The sequence below is a fragment of the Montipora foliosa genome, chromosome 5 (assembly GCF_036669935.1).
Source record: "Montipora foliosa isolate CH-2021 chromosome 5, ASM3666993v2, whole genome shotgun sequence".
Lineage (NCBI taxonomy): Eukaryota > Metazoa > Cnidaria > Anthozoa > Scleractinia > Acroporidae > Montipora > Montipora foliosa.
Genome location: NC_090873.1, coordinates 11,646,825 through 11,662,153, shown reverse-complemented (window position 1 = coordinate 11,662,153; position 15,329 = coordinate 11,646,825). Strand labels below are relative to the sequence as shown.

Below are 15,329 nucleotides of genomic sequence, written 5' to 3'. Positions count from 1 at the left end.
CTGAAATCAGGGACTTAAGATCTACGACGAGGTTGTCATCGAGAACGCCACAAAACAGGAATATCATTTGTAAAAAGAGGAAAATTAATCTTGTAGCCCGCATTTAGCACATATTTTGCAATACTCCTCACAACAACGAAGTAAAATCACCAAATTTGAGGTTTTGCCGACAACGCGAGCTTACAAACTGATATGAATCTTTCAATCTCTGTTTTTACTCTGAAACCGCTCGTACCGTTTTATTTTTAGGAACTTAGTCCATTTTGTATGACGTGAGCGACATGGAATAATAGCGAAAGACTACGATATTGCAAAGTTATATTTTGAGGTGATGTTTTCGTAGAATCTTGAAGTCCCTATTGACAGAACGCCCAACTGCTATAAATTTTGAATTTTTAAATGACAAATTAGCCCAGGCATCGGTAATAGAGGCAGAAATCTTGGTTTTGATACATTGGTTTACATCATATATCATGAACACAAGAAAGCTGTTTATACGTGTCATTTGCATTGCGCATTAAAACAGGCATGTTTGTATAGTGCAATAAGATAATTGTTTACCCGACACGCGACAGGTGTAACTTAACAGTTGCCTGTATCTGCCAGGAAACGAAAGATCTCGAGATAAGATCTCAAACAAAGGGTAAATTCGAGGAAAGGCTTAAAATACATGACAAATTTAAATGATCCACTGATAAAAGCAGGAACTGTATTTTTTGTACAAAAATACATAACACGATAGACAAATAAGACGTCGACCTTTGCGAACTGAACGTATTTATTTCTCCGTAAAAGGAGTAATTTCTTCAAAGGACCTGCGTTTTTGCCTGGTTTGTAATATAAGTTAATGAAAAGAACTGAAAAAATAGTGCTTTTGTGCTCTTCCCCTCTATATCGTTGACTTAAACTGCCTCCTATAAGAAGATTGCTTCTTCTGCCCTGTTCACACCAAACTTTAACCATGTTTTGAACAAGATGTTTTGTTAAATAAGCACGGTTTCAAAGTGTCTTTTTGAATCATGAATACTCATATTCGTCGGCTACAACTATAGCACAGGTCAAAGCATGTCTTGAAACTCACCTGAATCTCTTGTAAAAGCCAGTCCTACATTTTCTTTTTCTGAGACTGATTTTCATTTTGTAAAACCCTGGTTAATTTAATAAGTCTTGCTGGTGTTGATGGGGTATTAGACATATCTCCTTTTTAATCCTGACAAATGCACGGTGGTAACCTTCGAAAGAGTTCTTAAATTGTCCGTTCAGATGGAAGAGAAGATTCGTAACAAAAGAAAAATAGCCCGGCCTTTAAGTTTTAGAAGGATTTTGTGTTTTTAATTTCAAATAGTTCGACGGGAAATCCATAAAATTAAACGTAGCTTTCAGCTATCAGCTTCATCAGTTTCCCAAAGAAAAAAATCCTATTATTCTGCATTGGAAAAATATCTCGTAAAAAAACTTTTTGCTTTTTTTTATTCACTGGATTTCGAAAGTCTTTAATTTGACAATGGAAAGAAAACGAAATTGCTTTCCTCATTTTGGTTCGTTTCGAAAATATTCACACAGCCAACGAAAGCTTCGTCAGCCTGGTTGAAAGCGGAAAGCTAAGCCGTGCCGGGCTTCCTCAGTTCGTATCAGTGAAGTAATTTATGAGTTGACTTTTTTTCTCGATTGTGGTTACAAACGTTGTGGTCTTATGCTTGTCTTCGTGGAACCTTAGCTGTAAATCCAGAGACTAGAGCTTCTTTAGGAACAATCACGACGTCGACACCTGCCGTAAGCATAGAAAGTTGTCAAAGCGACCAATACATATTGCAGAAAGATGACTTCTTAATCACAACACAGTCTTTAACCTGACTGAAATAGCTCCTTTTTTGTTAACATAAGGCTACCATAATAAATGCGACTCAAACTGAAGGAATTTCAGTAAAAGGACTTCGAATGCGGATTGCGTTGATCAACAAGAACTGGTTTGTCCTAAGCCAATATCTTTGTTGTTTCCATTTGTCCTTTCCAAACGAAAAATCTTGTGGATCTGCCCCCCTTCTCTCAACTTTTATCTACCTCCAAGTCGTTCTTAGAAAATTTGGGTAAGTTGTTTTAATTAAACATATCTTTCCTAACAAATTTAGAATGTCAAACCCTTACCAAAAGATCGAGGACCAAGCGGCTTCTTCTTTAAAATGGAAAAACTCGGTTATTATCTCTGCTTCATGCCCTGCACTTCCATCAGGCATCAAACACTTCCCAACAGTCATTAAGGACTTCTTAAATGTTAATATCAATTATAACGGTAGTGTTGGATCTAGTATGAAATGGAGGCAACTTAATTCGGGGTAATCTTTTCACATGCAAATTATTTCCCCTGCATTAGCCTCCATTTCATGCTAGATCCAGTCTAACCATGAGAACACGAAACTGGCCTAATATTCCAGGTGATGGATGTAGCAGCTCCCGTAACGTATGATGTGAATGAATGACTCGCTACCCGACCACAAATCAAAAGACATAACAATTGAAACAATAACTTGGACTTAAAAGCAATAGAAGCTGCTTACAGTATTAAACTATAGCAGGTTACGAGAGCTGCTACACTATACACGTAATGTATGGTCCCGAGGGAAACAGTTAGTTTTGTTTTCCCGAGAGTGCTGATGTGTCCCGAGATGAAGTCGAGGGAAACATCGAAAATCTTGTGGGGTTGATTACAGGCGTTTTCTCTCACCTTCTCCTCGCCCCTTTACCCTGCGTTTGCCCCGGTGGAAGCGTCTAAAATTCACCACAACGCCTCTTCGCAGACTAAGGGAAGCTCTGCAAAGAAGGGTGAGAAAATTATTAATGCTTATCTCGTTAGGGCTTATAAGTGGTTTGACCAGTATCCACGTACGGAATGAGAAAAAAAAAAAAAGAAAAGAAAACAGTTTCAGGCGATGGTTGTCGGGAAAAATACAATTGGAACTACTACACGGAATCATGGAAAGGCCTAAGGCTCCCGTGCGAAGGATGGAATTCAAGTTGCTTGGCAACGGCCGAAAGGACATGGATGCTTTACTCATTGAAATACTAGACTTTATTGGAGAGCTGCGTCGTTTATCTATGATGTAGGTCCTGAAAGGACAATGTATCCTACTGGACTGCAGACTCTACAAAGTCATGCGCATCATGCAGTTTATACTAGTCGGTGGAACTCTGCAAGCGCGTAACGAGCCAGAAATGGTAAAACGAAGAAAAATAAAGGAATCGCCGCATGAACGTCATCATTTTGGCAGCGGCTTGGTCGTCAGTCATAAAGAAGAATAGGATGAGTTTCAAGCCGTTGAAAGTATTTGAGTTGACAAGCGTATTCCACAAGACAGATTGTGATTGACAGATTTTAGTCCGAGTTGATCCGGGTAAGTCCGAGTTTATCCGGGCTTGTAACAATTGATCCGACTACGACTAGTCGAAGTCCAAGTATTACACCTGCTTGAGTCAAACATGAATATTAATTATTTTTTTAAGTCTGATGTCAGTGGGCGTAGGTTTTGAACCAACAATATTCTTAAAGACTCGCAATTGACTTGAAAGTCCCCTTTCAAGGTCTAAAGAGGCTTTAGCAGACATATGACGGTTCTCTCTTCTTTCTCTGTGCACGCCGCCGTCATTCGACGTCGCGTTCTGTTCGCGAGTCTCCGCAATCCTTTTTGTTACACAAGGGTGACATTCATAATGACACTGAACCCCGTGTTTTTCTATGGCGCGTTTTTAGTGTCAAAATTCTAGCAAGTGTTTGGCAATTCAAACATTCAATTGAGTTATTTGGAAATTCAGTAATTCAAACATTTATTTCGATAATTCAAACCTTTAATTCAATTGATTAATTGTCGAATTGAAAGTTTGAATGGCATGCATGTTTGAATTTGGAAGGTTTGAATTGAAGAACTGAAAGTTGGAATTTCCAAACTGAAGATTGGAATTGCCGAACTGAAGGTTGGAACTGCCGAAACGCGCTATTGTTTTCATTGTGCTTGGCCTTCCTGAATGCTAAATGTTGATAACTTTCTAGAACTCTAACAGGCCAAAGCCAACCGTTTGGCAATTTATAAAGCGCGGTAGAATTCAAAATAAGAAAAGGAAAAAACAAATAAACAAACAGACAAGCAAACAAAGTCAATAAATTTTAAAAATGGCTTGGAAATGGTGAAAATTTTCAATTACCCGTGACATTCAGATTCTCTGATTTTGATTCCGTTGTTAGAGTAAAAAGCTTGAGTGAAGGGAAGCGAAATAACAAAGAAACGCATTAGGAAATTTTGCTTAATGAAGCAAATTTCAAAGATCCCCGATACAAAGTCCCTTACGCATTTATTTTTAAGTATGTTGCAGTAAACTGAAAAAAAACTGACGGAAAGTGGATAGCTTTTATTCCTCTATAAAGTGCATTAAGCTTGATTGCATCTATTTTGCTCCAAAATGTGCGCTTTAGCTTCCATTCCTTTTGTCTTTCCTCGATCATTGTGTGAAATTTTCCTCAATGGTTCTATTTACGGAAGAAAACAGTTTAAAGGGGAAGTAAGAAGCCCTATTGTTATAAACTTTATGCCAAAAGACTTTTCAGGTTAAAAGAACATGCAAATGTGGACCAGGTAACTTCGATAGTGTATTCGTTACGAGCATCGTAAGATGGTGTCCTCGCATTGCATTTCGTACTTGTTATGAGTCCATCGCATGCAGACGGTAGCTTATGCCTACCTTGGTCTAATTGATCGCGATCTTGGAAAAAACGAGTTTAATTAGGCGTCGCAACAACATAAATTCGTGATATTTTAATCATCCGGAGAAAACTTACTCCAAGATCATTGTATAATAGCTGTGGTTATACATACCTTGGTTTGGGGCTTTCCGGAGGATGAATGGCTTGGGTTTGGTTCAGCTATTTATATAGATATATAAAATTTATATAGATATTTGCGCCTATATCTATTTATATAGATATTTATATAGATATTTGCGCCTTATAAGCTCTTATAATAAAAATAATAATAAAAAAAGCTTAGATTTCATGTTACCCTTGGGGATGCGGTTACACAGTAAAAGACTTCCCTCAGGGTAAAATATAATTAGATATGAATTCACTGACCTTGGAAATTAGTTCTGCTTTATGATTGGCCAAGCCACGCCAGGGAGCAGGTAAACCGTACTTTTCAGTTCAGGAACTGTCATGGGAAGTTCTTTTGTTCTTTCTACAATACAATACATACTTGATTGACTGCTCCCCATGAGGGCTTTTCAGGGCCAATGAAACACACTCAACGAAACAAAATAATATAATAACTACAACTGTTAAGAATCCCAACTAGCCGGAGGCAAACCATTTGGCTATTTACAAGTGCAGCAAGCTATAGGAAGTTGAACCAGGGACTACAAGGAACAAATTCAGCGAGTGGTCAGAGCGGGTCTTGAACCGAAGATTACCGGATCTCAAGGCAAGCGCCCTAACCACTCGTCCACTGCCTCTTCCTTTTTGATGTACCCATGGAAATAATCCTAAAGCAGTTTCGGTTTAGGGGAAAGCGGTTACACACAAAAAACGTCCTTGTCCGTAGGCAAACGCTATTTACCCACGAGTTAAAGGGCTCGTGTAGGCAAAGCTAATGTTAGAAAATAGTGAAGCAGTTTCTTTTTGCTCGTTGTTTGTGTCACACGTCAACATGAATTGTGTATCTTTTATTGTTAAAAAAATTATTTTATTTTATTATTTTTTTGATCCGTCAATGGCAGCAACAATTTTTGACTGCGTTAAAGGTGTTATTGATGACTCCGCGCACAGCTACGCGCTTCTCTTTGTGGCGAAGAAAATAAACGATAAAGTTCAGGACAGCGTTAAACATCATAACAGTTTCAATGTAGCGCCAGATTATGGCGTGCAGCTGTGAACTTACACCTGATGATTTGTTAGCGATGTAGTAACCAAACGCTGGAGCATAGCATAAAGCAGAAAGCAAGATTAAGAATCCCACCGTTTTCGTAATTTTTCGCTCCTGTGCCTTCCTTTTCTCTTCCTCCGTATTCATGGGCCCAACAATTATACTTGCAAGACGACGGATTCTAATAAACACTCTTACCGAGGTAAAGATGATAATCGCATGGCTAAAAACTATGGACGAGATTACAAGGGCATGATAATCGATCATTCCTGTGAAAACACAGACACTTAAGAACAAGCGAAACAGAGCGTACATGCAAAATGCGATAAAAATCCGGGTTTTGGTAACCCATCGATAATATTTATCGCTGTGTATGATCGCTATATAGCGATCAATACAGATGACGGCGATGTTTTGAAGCATACTGTCGGCAACAAGAGTAACGATGCCTGAGACGATGTTTTCAAGCGAGCAAGTCGCTGACGGACAAGCCAGGAAGAAGCCCGTCTCTGATATGATTAAAGGTTCCATCACAACACCATTGAAGAGACCAACAGATGCCAAGCTCAGTAAACACATGTTAAGAGGTGTTTGAAGCGACGGAGTCCTTGCATATGCAGCAATCCACAATAAATTGCCAGTCACCGCGATCACAGATAGAACGGCGTTGAATGCAATGATGACTACCAGGAGAGGAAGGTAAAGACTATTTGGATCTGAACAAGAGGTCACGGCTGGATGCAACGGCCAGGAACAGTGACGTTTGGTGACATTTGGAAAATCGTACTCTCCTGGCATCGCTGCAATATTCCTCGGCCTTTTTTCCTCTACCTACTTTTTGCGAATGTTCTTTTGTCAGCACAGGTGTTATTTAACAATTTCAAGTTACTGTTGCTTCTGTTTGTAGATATTCACTTGTTAGCTTAAAAACTAGGAAGAAATGATGAAACTGGTGATTAGTTTACTTGCATCGAGGGAAAAAAAAAAAAAAAAAAACTTGCCTCATGCACATTTACCGAGCCGTTATTATCTCGTAATCCGCAAAACTGTGTGATAATTAAAAAACATTTGTAGTGAAGATAAAACTCGAGGAAGATAACTATAAATGATCTTGCATATAAGTACTAACTTTAGTTGCCGATTACAAACTGTAAATTCTCATTTACTCTGAAAGTACTTTACACAAAGGAAGAAAAAAAAAATGGCCCGAAACGTTCACGGGTTGAAATGGGACTCACCTTTTGAGGTTGAATGTCTTGTTTCAGCCAATTATCCTCGGGCCAGAGTTCACAGCAAACTTTGTCAACTTAAACTCCAAATAATCATTATTTTGTTAAGGTAGATATACGAAGAATCGACCGCGGGGTTTTGAAGAAAACCTACAATTTATTCAAAATAATGTTTCGTGGACTTCCGGATCTCGATGAAGAGGGCTTTGTGTCTCTTCTTTTTAATTTCAGCTGTGCGTCCAGCACATCCACAGAGGGAAGATTTTCAACAAAACAATTACCTCAGTTTGAAGAACTCTGCATACTCCATTGAATGACGACCAATCATGCGTTAACGTTGTTTTAATTTTTGGCGAATGCCAGAGAGGTATAAATTGTGACGTATTTTGACTAAGAGCAAATTCTACAGATTCTGTACACCTAGATTAGTTTATAATCCAACCAGGATTTTAAGGCAGCGTTTTAATTACAAATGAACATAAAAAAAAAAAGGAATGGAATTATTCAGCAATTTTTTTTGGCCAAAAGTGAGTCAACGTCGATAAGGAAAAAAACTCGCATTTATCTTTTAAGAAGGTATTAAAGTTACTTATTTAGACAATTTTGCCTGCTACATCTCACTGCACAAAGCGCCGTAATTTCGACTGCTACTTTTGAGTTTGATTGTCTTTACAGTAGCCATTATTTCGTTGCCAAGAAACTGAAAATCATGTTTCTTGTTCTTGAATAGCCCATCAATATAAAATATAAAATAGTTACAAACACCTTTTTTTTTTGTTAACAAAGGAACTAATTCTATCTCCACGGTTTTTAAAGTATGACATATGCCTCGGGGAAGTTATTTTTTGTTAAATTTCGTTATTACTCTGGCGGTTTATATAGACCATTTTCTTTGTATACCTCTACCAAAGTGCTTGGTGCGTAATTATTAACATAAATCTTGATGAAAATCGGAAAAAAAAAACACTCTCAGAAATTAATCAACAATTCGAAAGTAAACGAATTTCGACAAATCATAAACAAATGTATCACCTTTAATAAAGTAATCTGCAAAATTGGTTTCAGAAGCATTTTTGAGCTTTAATAATGTAAGACCCGACGGTTTTTGCGAAACATGTAGATTCAGCCATGTAAAACGTGGCAGAACTTCTACCTTGGGCAAATACTTTTAACTTTATGGGCCGGGTGGTATTACAGACCAGTTTTGGCTGGTTTTAAAATGGCTGGAAAAATCAAATTGCGGGACCGAAAATAAAACTGATAAATGAAATTTACGGTTTCATTTCAATTAAGTTAAAATGCAAAAAAATCACACAAGCGAAATTTTAGCGGCATACAATTGTTTTCAATCACTTTTGGCGGCGGGCTCCTTTGTTTTATCGAAATTTGGAAAAATCGGTTAGCCTCACCGAAGCACACCGGCGTCTGTGAAATTTTTGAAAAAGCTCGAATGAGGGGTCGCATTAGAAAAAAAAGGCGTGTTGACAGATTTTAGTCCCTAAAGTAAACAAGTTTTTCAAAAATTGTCTGTACAGCGACCCGGGTCTATCTTACCTAATTGTGACACAAATAATTTGTCAAATTGTTGACGAAAACGTTTGCAAAAAGTTGAATTAGGCCCGGGTCGTTTTATTGCGGTTAGTCAGTCAATCACCTGTATTTTCAGGGGCAGAAGTGTCAGTTTGTTCACTGGAACATTTAAAGGTGGAAAACACCATTGCCGTCACAAAAAGCTTGGACCTTCCGTCTGTGCGCAAAAAAAGAAATAATATGTAATCGGCTGCCTGCGCAGAAGCAGCGGAGGAGATTTTTGTGGACTATAGAAAAAGAAGAATGCACACTTTCCGTCCCAAGGCGTAATATCTTACCCGGGTTTCTGACCCGGTCTCATACTGCCGTGGGAGATCTAGGTACGGGATTACCTAACTTGCGCTAGGGAATAACTTTGAGACAAAAATTTGGTTTTATCAACGGAGTTGATAATGTAAATTGACTACCGTACAGAGATTCTAAAAGCTGACGTTTCGAGCGATAGCCCTTCGTCAGAGCGAATCGAGGAATTGTGGGTTACGTGTAGTTTTTATAGTAGAGTAGGAGCTACGCTATTGGTGGTAACATGGTAACGTGAAAAATAGGAATATATTAGTTAAATGAAAATCGTTCGTTAATACCGTGAGGATTAAGGGTGCCGATTTGAAAGATGAATTTTTGTTCCAGATTCTTGCGGCTTTCCGTCGTACCTAGATGTAGGTAGGTATTAACGAACGCTTTTCATTTAACTAATATATTCCTATTTTTCACGTTGCCGCATGTTACCACCAATAGCGTAGTTCCTACTCTACTATAAAAACTACACGTAACCCATAATCCCTCGATTCGGTCTGACGAAGGGCTAACGCTCGAAACGTCAGCTTTTAGAATCTCTGTACGGTGGCCAATTTACTTTATCAACTCCGTTGATAAAACCAAATTTTTGTATACTACTTCCCCACCGACGCAGTACCACAGTTTCTTTAGAAACTGCCCCTTCATTCAATAACTTTGAGACAGCTTACTATTGAAGTCAGTGTGAGGTTGGAACAAGGCCACAGTTTTTTTTCTCGGGCTGATTCCGGGTAGGTACAAAGAGAACGCAGGCCTTGGCGAATCAACATTCTATGCTCTAGATTTCATCGTTATGCCGAGTGAGTGAGCGGGCAGTCCACAGTCATCCTCTTGCAACATAATATTGAAGACTTCTTCACGAAAGGCAGCAATTAGTGTGACGAGCTTCCAGCTTCCCCAAAAGCATTATGGAGATATTGGTTCTGTTATACTTCCGTTATGGCTGCCGCATAACAAACTCCGTTCACGTCATTTATGCCCCAATTAATAAGCTAAAGCAATTCCGAGATGTTCAGGACCACTAGCGTCAGCAGCGTGTGTGTTGATCCTGTTCAAATTACTTGGGGCAGTATCTTCACGGGTCGTCTATAAAGGCAGTCTTCCACGATGTTTGACGCATAGTGCTTTGTCATCTTTTCTCTCGTTAAACAACACAGACATCTTTCAGGTCTTGGGGAGCTTCCGTTCCCGTTCCCGGCAAATGTTGTTTTTTCTCTCTCCGTTCTCGGAACCAAAAACGAAGAATAGTATGCCACTCTCTCAAAGACCACATTTTTTGTGCTTTTGCATCCTTTCAATAACTTTCCTCCCTGACAGAATGTGATAATGCATGGCGATGAGTATAGATCGGAGAGGAATTATAGTTCTTTGTCACCTATGATTGTACTACCTCATTGAAAAGTCAGAACAATTGTTGGTGGTCGATCTGGGTTGCAGGCTTATTGGTCAGCAGAGAACCATTTAATTTAAATTGTTTTAATTTATACAGTTTTGTGTGATATCATGCGCAAAATGCCTTCTTTCTTTAATCCAATGGTGTCGATATTCTCGTTATTGGGAGCATATTCCCGTTTTTACCTCTGTCAAAATTGAGTGGGAAAGATTCTGACAGTACGATGGGACGAAGATAATTAATGATCGTTTTAGTACAGATATTCAAAAATACTGCGTTCTCCAAAAGAGATCCATTGACCGATTTTTTCAAGATGCAATGACTGCCTGCAATATCTTTCCAACATGAAATCAAAGTAATCAGACTCAATCACTAAATTTCAAAAACTCGAATTGTCAGGATGGCCGAGCAGTCCAAGGCGCCATCAAGGCTACATACCTTTCCATCATTAACATGGCATCGCGGAGCCTTCTGGTCTCTACTTGGAGGCGTGGGTTCGAATCCTACTGCTGACATCTTGTTTTGTATCCTGTTAATCAGTAGGGATTCACGATTGAGGAGATTATCAACTGAGACTTTGTTCCAGCCGCTATGACGAAGGACAGAGAGCAATCTCTGAGGAAAGAGCCTGAAGTTCTCTGGGACGCTTTTCTAAAACAGCCACGTAGTACACTGGCCAGTTTGATAAATATAGTGCAGGTTATTTACGGCCTAAACACTTCTCAGTCATTCTTACGCTATTTGCTAAGGAACTGCCAAACTCTAGTCTTTGCTCATTAGAAGACGACTGAACAGTTATCTGCATGGCGGAGGGTAAAAAAAAGGTAAAGTCGGCTTACAGGCCTAGTGGCCCATCAGGCCGGAGCTTATCCCCAGTTTCTGTAGCTTGAAGTGACTAGGAGTATTTCTACTCCCCTCTGGATGGGATGCTAGTCCATCGCAGGGTTACCCCCAGCATTTCGCTGATACCCATTTATACACCTGGGTGGGGAGAGGCACCGTGGGAGTAAAGTGTCTTGCCCAAGAACTCAACACAATGTACCCGGCCAGGTCCCGAGCCCGAACCATTCGCTCCGACGCATGATGGACGCGTGGGTTCAAATCATGGCCCACTCCTAGCAGATGATGATGTTGATTTTTTCTCTTCGTTCTAGGGACCAAAAAACTAGAATTCGATGCATTACCCCCGTAAACCACATTTTGTGGTTTTGGATCCTTCCAATAATTTCCTCCCTGACAGAATATGATCATTCCGATGACGGTATGGATCGGAGAAGAACAGTTCTTTGTCACCCATAGCCATGATTGCAATAGCCCTTTTCACGCGGTTGGTTTTTCTCATTTGCATTACAATTTAATCTAACGTGGGTGCGAGGCAATTTCGGGTTAAAACTACAAAATAGCCCGAAAAGCCTCACATACATGCTAGATTACATTGTAATGCAAATTAGAAAAACTAACCTTGAAAAGGGCTATTGTCATCGAAAAGTAAACAGTTGTCGAGCGAGGTTGCGCTTGGTCAAACCCAGTTTTTAAATTGTTTTAATTTATACAGTTTTGTGTAATCTCCTACTCACATTGCTTGCTTCCTTCAATCCAACGGTGTCTATATTGTACCGAATTTCGTTATTCGAAGCACATCCCTGTTTTGACCTTAGTCAAATTTGAGTGCGGAAGATTTTGACAGTACGATGGAAACAAGGCAATTATTCATCGTTTGAGTACAGATATTGAAAATCTCTTGTCAGTAGAATCTGTTCTGCACATGGTTGGATTTTAAGTTCTTTTCTCCAAGAACGATCCCTTGAGAGATTTCTTTATGATTGAATGACTGCCTGCAATATCTCAGTTTAACATGAATTGAAAGTAATCAGACACAATTACGTAGTGGAAATGTCAGGATTGTCAGGATGGCCGAGCGGTCTAAGGCGCCAGACTCAAGGATACATACCCTTCCATGATTGTAGTGGGAATACGGGGCCTTCTGGTCTCCACTTGGAGGCGTGGGTTCGAATCCCACTCCTGACAGCTCGTTTTTCGATCCTATTTATAGTGATTGATGATTGAGGCTACCATCAACTGAGACAATATACCAGCCGCTGGAAGACAGAAAGCAAATTAAAAGCAAACCGAGGAAAGCATGGAAAAGTTCTCGAGAACGCTACTGCAAAACAACCATCTAGAACTCTCTGGCCAGTGAGATAAATAGGTTGCAGCCTATTCACGGTCCAAACATTTCTTGATCATTGGTACACTATTTGCCAAAGAACTACCAAAATCATCAACTTTCGAGAAACGTCCCCAGGGACATGTTTCTGGCAAATCCCGAAGACTTTTTGGGCTCGAAAGTGGCCCCGTTTCTTCCCCGTTTCTCGAGAAGTCATTAGTTTCCAGAGTCTCTCTCTGGCATCATGGTGGACTGGAACTGATTGTGTATCTGATGGCGGGAACAACAAATGGAGGTCACTTCTACGATTAGTTTAGACTTTTTACCGCGTTCTCTAAAGAAATCTCTGCTCAATTTTCAAAAGGAGGGGGTCAGATTTGGGATAAGCAAACAAGGAAGGTAATAGAAGGACCAAAACGCTTCTAAATTGCTAGAGCCTTTTTTAATTTTACGGAAGTGTGTGCGTGTGGACGTGGGTGATTTAAATGGCTTTATTGTTTGAACTCTTCGCATAAGTGACTTTAAATTGTTGAATACGTTTACTAATGTGCCATATATTTTTTGTTATCTTTGGACCTCATAATCGGTGCAGATGTTTAATCGCAGACGAGGTGAGACAACGAGCTATTTAATTTAGTCTTCCAGTAGCATAGTGCTGGGATCGTGTGAGATGTAATGTTGATAGAGATTTTATAAACCAAAAGAACATGTGCATTGTACTATTAATTATTAAAAACTGGATCATTGGATAATGCAATTCCAGAGTTTTGATTGGCTAAGCCATCATGGGTTATGAGCCATTATACCATGATCTACAAACACGGCAAGCATATGCGTGATTTTTTGGGCCTTTTTATTTTTATTGTAGTCTAGTTTTCTATATTTTGTGGGCGTTTTTAATAAGACAATTATTCCACTTGCGCTTGTTGGATATGAGATGATTATAGCCAACTCGGCGCTACGCGCCTCGTTGGCTATCTATCATCTCATACCCTACGCGCGCTCATGGAATAATTGTTAAATAGACCATTTTACAGTTGTAGCTAAGTCACCTGGCCTAAGAATGAAAGCGAGGCTGCCGGTGACCTTGCTACAACAACACGATTTACATGATAAAAGCAGCAAGGTCTGTATCAATACACCGTCACTGGCAGCCTCTCAGCCATTCATAGGTTAGGTCACTGAGCAAACAACTGTAAAATGGCCTATTGTGTTACGTGTAAGTGGAATAGCATGACCTACAGTGTACCTGGCCATTCCAAGCCATTGACATTAAACAGTTTTCTTCTAAAATGTAATCAAAGATAAATGAAACAAAAATTGGACTTTAGTAGGAATCTAACATTGGAATTCCAGAACATGGATGAAGTATGAAAAGTCTGAGAATTTTTATTACGAGACAGTGTCTTTGTTTTTTGTTCCTACCTTAATTGATGTTCAATTTTTCCTCATTTCTTGTAAGGATGGAATGGGCCATTGGTTCGGTATGGGCACACTTGTTTGTTTTATTGCAACAATGTTCATCAGTCTCTCACAGCTTCTCTAAAATGTTTATTTTGTTGATAACAGATGGGGCTTGGAAAAACCCTTCAGGCCATAAGCATTGCTTATTACTTGAAAGATGCCTGGCCACTATTGATTGTGGTTCCATCTTCTGTGAAGTTTTCATGGATTGATGAGATTGAGAAGTGGCTGCCTGAAGTTGAACCGCATAACATAAACCTGATACGGTCTGGCAGTGACATCAGGTCAGTTTAAGGAATAGAGATTGCACTTGTGGAAAGTATTCCTTTTTTCCAAAATGGAATTGGACGCTGAGACATGCGTTTTAATGTTTATTATTTTTGTTGGATAAAAGGAGATCCTATCTGTTCAAAATTCTTACATTTAGCTTTAGAGTTCATTATTTCAAAAGCATTTACTTAACCATGAAACAGTAAAATGAAACACTAAAATGCTAAAACAGCTATTTTTCTCTCCTTTTTTTTTCTGGAACACCGAAAGTCACAAGGAAACAAATGTTGCTCCTGTTGAGAATGTTGTGGCATCTGCAAAGAGGGCAGGATCAGTGTCCAGTCTTGGGTGTGTCGTTGCGCAATCTGAATACAAATTAATTTAAAGTATTTTTTGGCGTTTTGGTGTTTCGTTTTGCTGTTTGGCTGTTAGTGATCTAAGGTAATTTAATTTAATTAATACTGAGAAAAAAAAAATTGAAAGTACATGTAAGTTGCAGGATTTGAAACAAAACTGCAACCTCTATTACAGTAACTGGTAACATGCTTTATTTTAGCTTTCAAGATTTGTTTTGTTGAACATTAGATTATTGTTGCTCTCAACCTTAGAAGTGTGATGATCACATATCTCTGTCAATATTCTAGGTGTTCCTATTAAAGAGACAGGCTCCCTGTAGGGTTCTGAATTATTTGGACTGATATTGATCAGCAAATGATGACACTTTTTGGAGATGGTACCCAAAGCCCCTATAATTAAAGGAACTTCTACCTTGTCACTACAGCTCCAGATCTTTATCATCATCATCTTCATCATCATCATCATCATCATTATCATTCTAATAACTACCGTAAATGCTCTAATAATACCTCTCTCTAACAAACCTCCCCTATTGCCTCAAGTTCATAATAAACCCCCCCTCCCCTCCCCTCGAATTTTGTGTAATAAACACACATCCCAAACTATGGTTTTAAAAGCTTTGTATGAACAAACAAGCCAGTCTGCACACCTGCCTAGTGCCT

The 15,329-nt window shown here is 39.2% G+C and overlaps 3 protein-coding genes and 1 non-coding gene across 5 annotated transcripts in view; 2 read left to right on the top strand and 2 right to left on the bottom strand.

Moving 5' to 3' along the window:
- LOC138003615 (adhesion G-protein coupled receptor D1-like) overlaps positions 1 to 2,294 on the bottom strand; it is a 40,753-nt gene extending 38,459 nt beyond the window's left edge. For both annotated transcript variants that reach the window (XM_068849785.1, XM_068849784.1), the window contains exon 1: positions 2,146 to 2,294. The gene's annotated coding sequence lies outside the window, so the exon portion shown is untranslated. The remainder of the gene's footprint in view (positions 1 to 2,145) is intronic.
- Positions 2,295 to 5,747: 3,453 nt separating this feature from the next.
- On the bottom strand, positions 5,748 to 7,111 carry LOC138002141 (adenosine receptor A2a-like). The gene has a single exon (XM_068848230.1). It carries the CDS (start codon positions 6,699 to 6,701, stop codon positions 5,748 to 5,750), a length of 954 nt encoding a protein of 317 aa, XP_068704331.1. The 5' UTR covers positions 6,702 to 7,111.
- A 5,202-nt stretch (positions 7,112 to 12,313) lies between these two features.
- Trnal-caa (transfer RNA leucine (anticodon CAA)) lies at positions 12,314 to 12,437 on the top strand. The gene is made up of 2 exons: positions 12,314 to 12,351; positions 12,392 to 12,437. It is a non-coding gene; the product is annotated as a tRNA-Leu (tRNA).
- A 403-nt stretch (positions 12,438 to 12,840) lies between these two features.
- The window catches only part of LOC138003608 (uncharacterized), a 47,002-nt gene continuing 44,513 nt past the window's right edge, over positions 12,841 to 15,329 (top strand). The window contains exons 1-3 of the mRNA XM_068849762.1: positions 12,841 to 12,975; positions 13,169 to 13,187; positions 14,146 to 14,324. Coding sequence (XP_068705863.1) covers positions 12,866 to 12,975; positions 13,169 to 13,187; positions 14,146 to 14,324 — 308 coding nt within the window. The 5' untranslated portion in view covers positions 12,841 to 12,865. The remainder of the gene's footprint in view (positions 12,976 to 13,168; positions 13,188 to 14,145; positions 14,325 to 15,329) is intronic.

Coding starts and splice junctions, on each gene's coding strand:
- LOC138002141 (XM_068848230.1), bottom strand. CDS start 6,701: ATGCCAGGAGAGTACGATTTTCCAAATGTCACCAAACGTCACTGTTCC.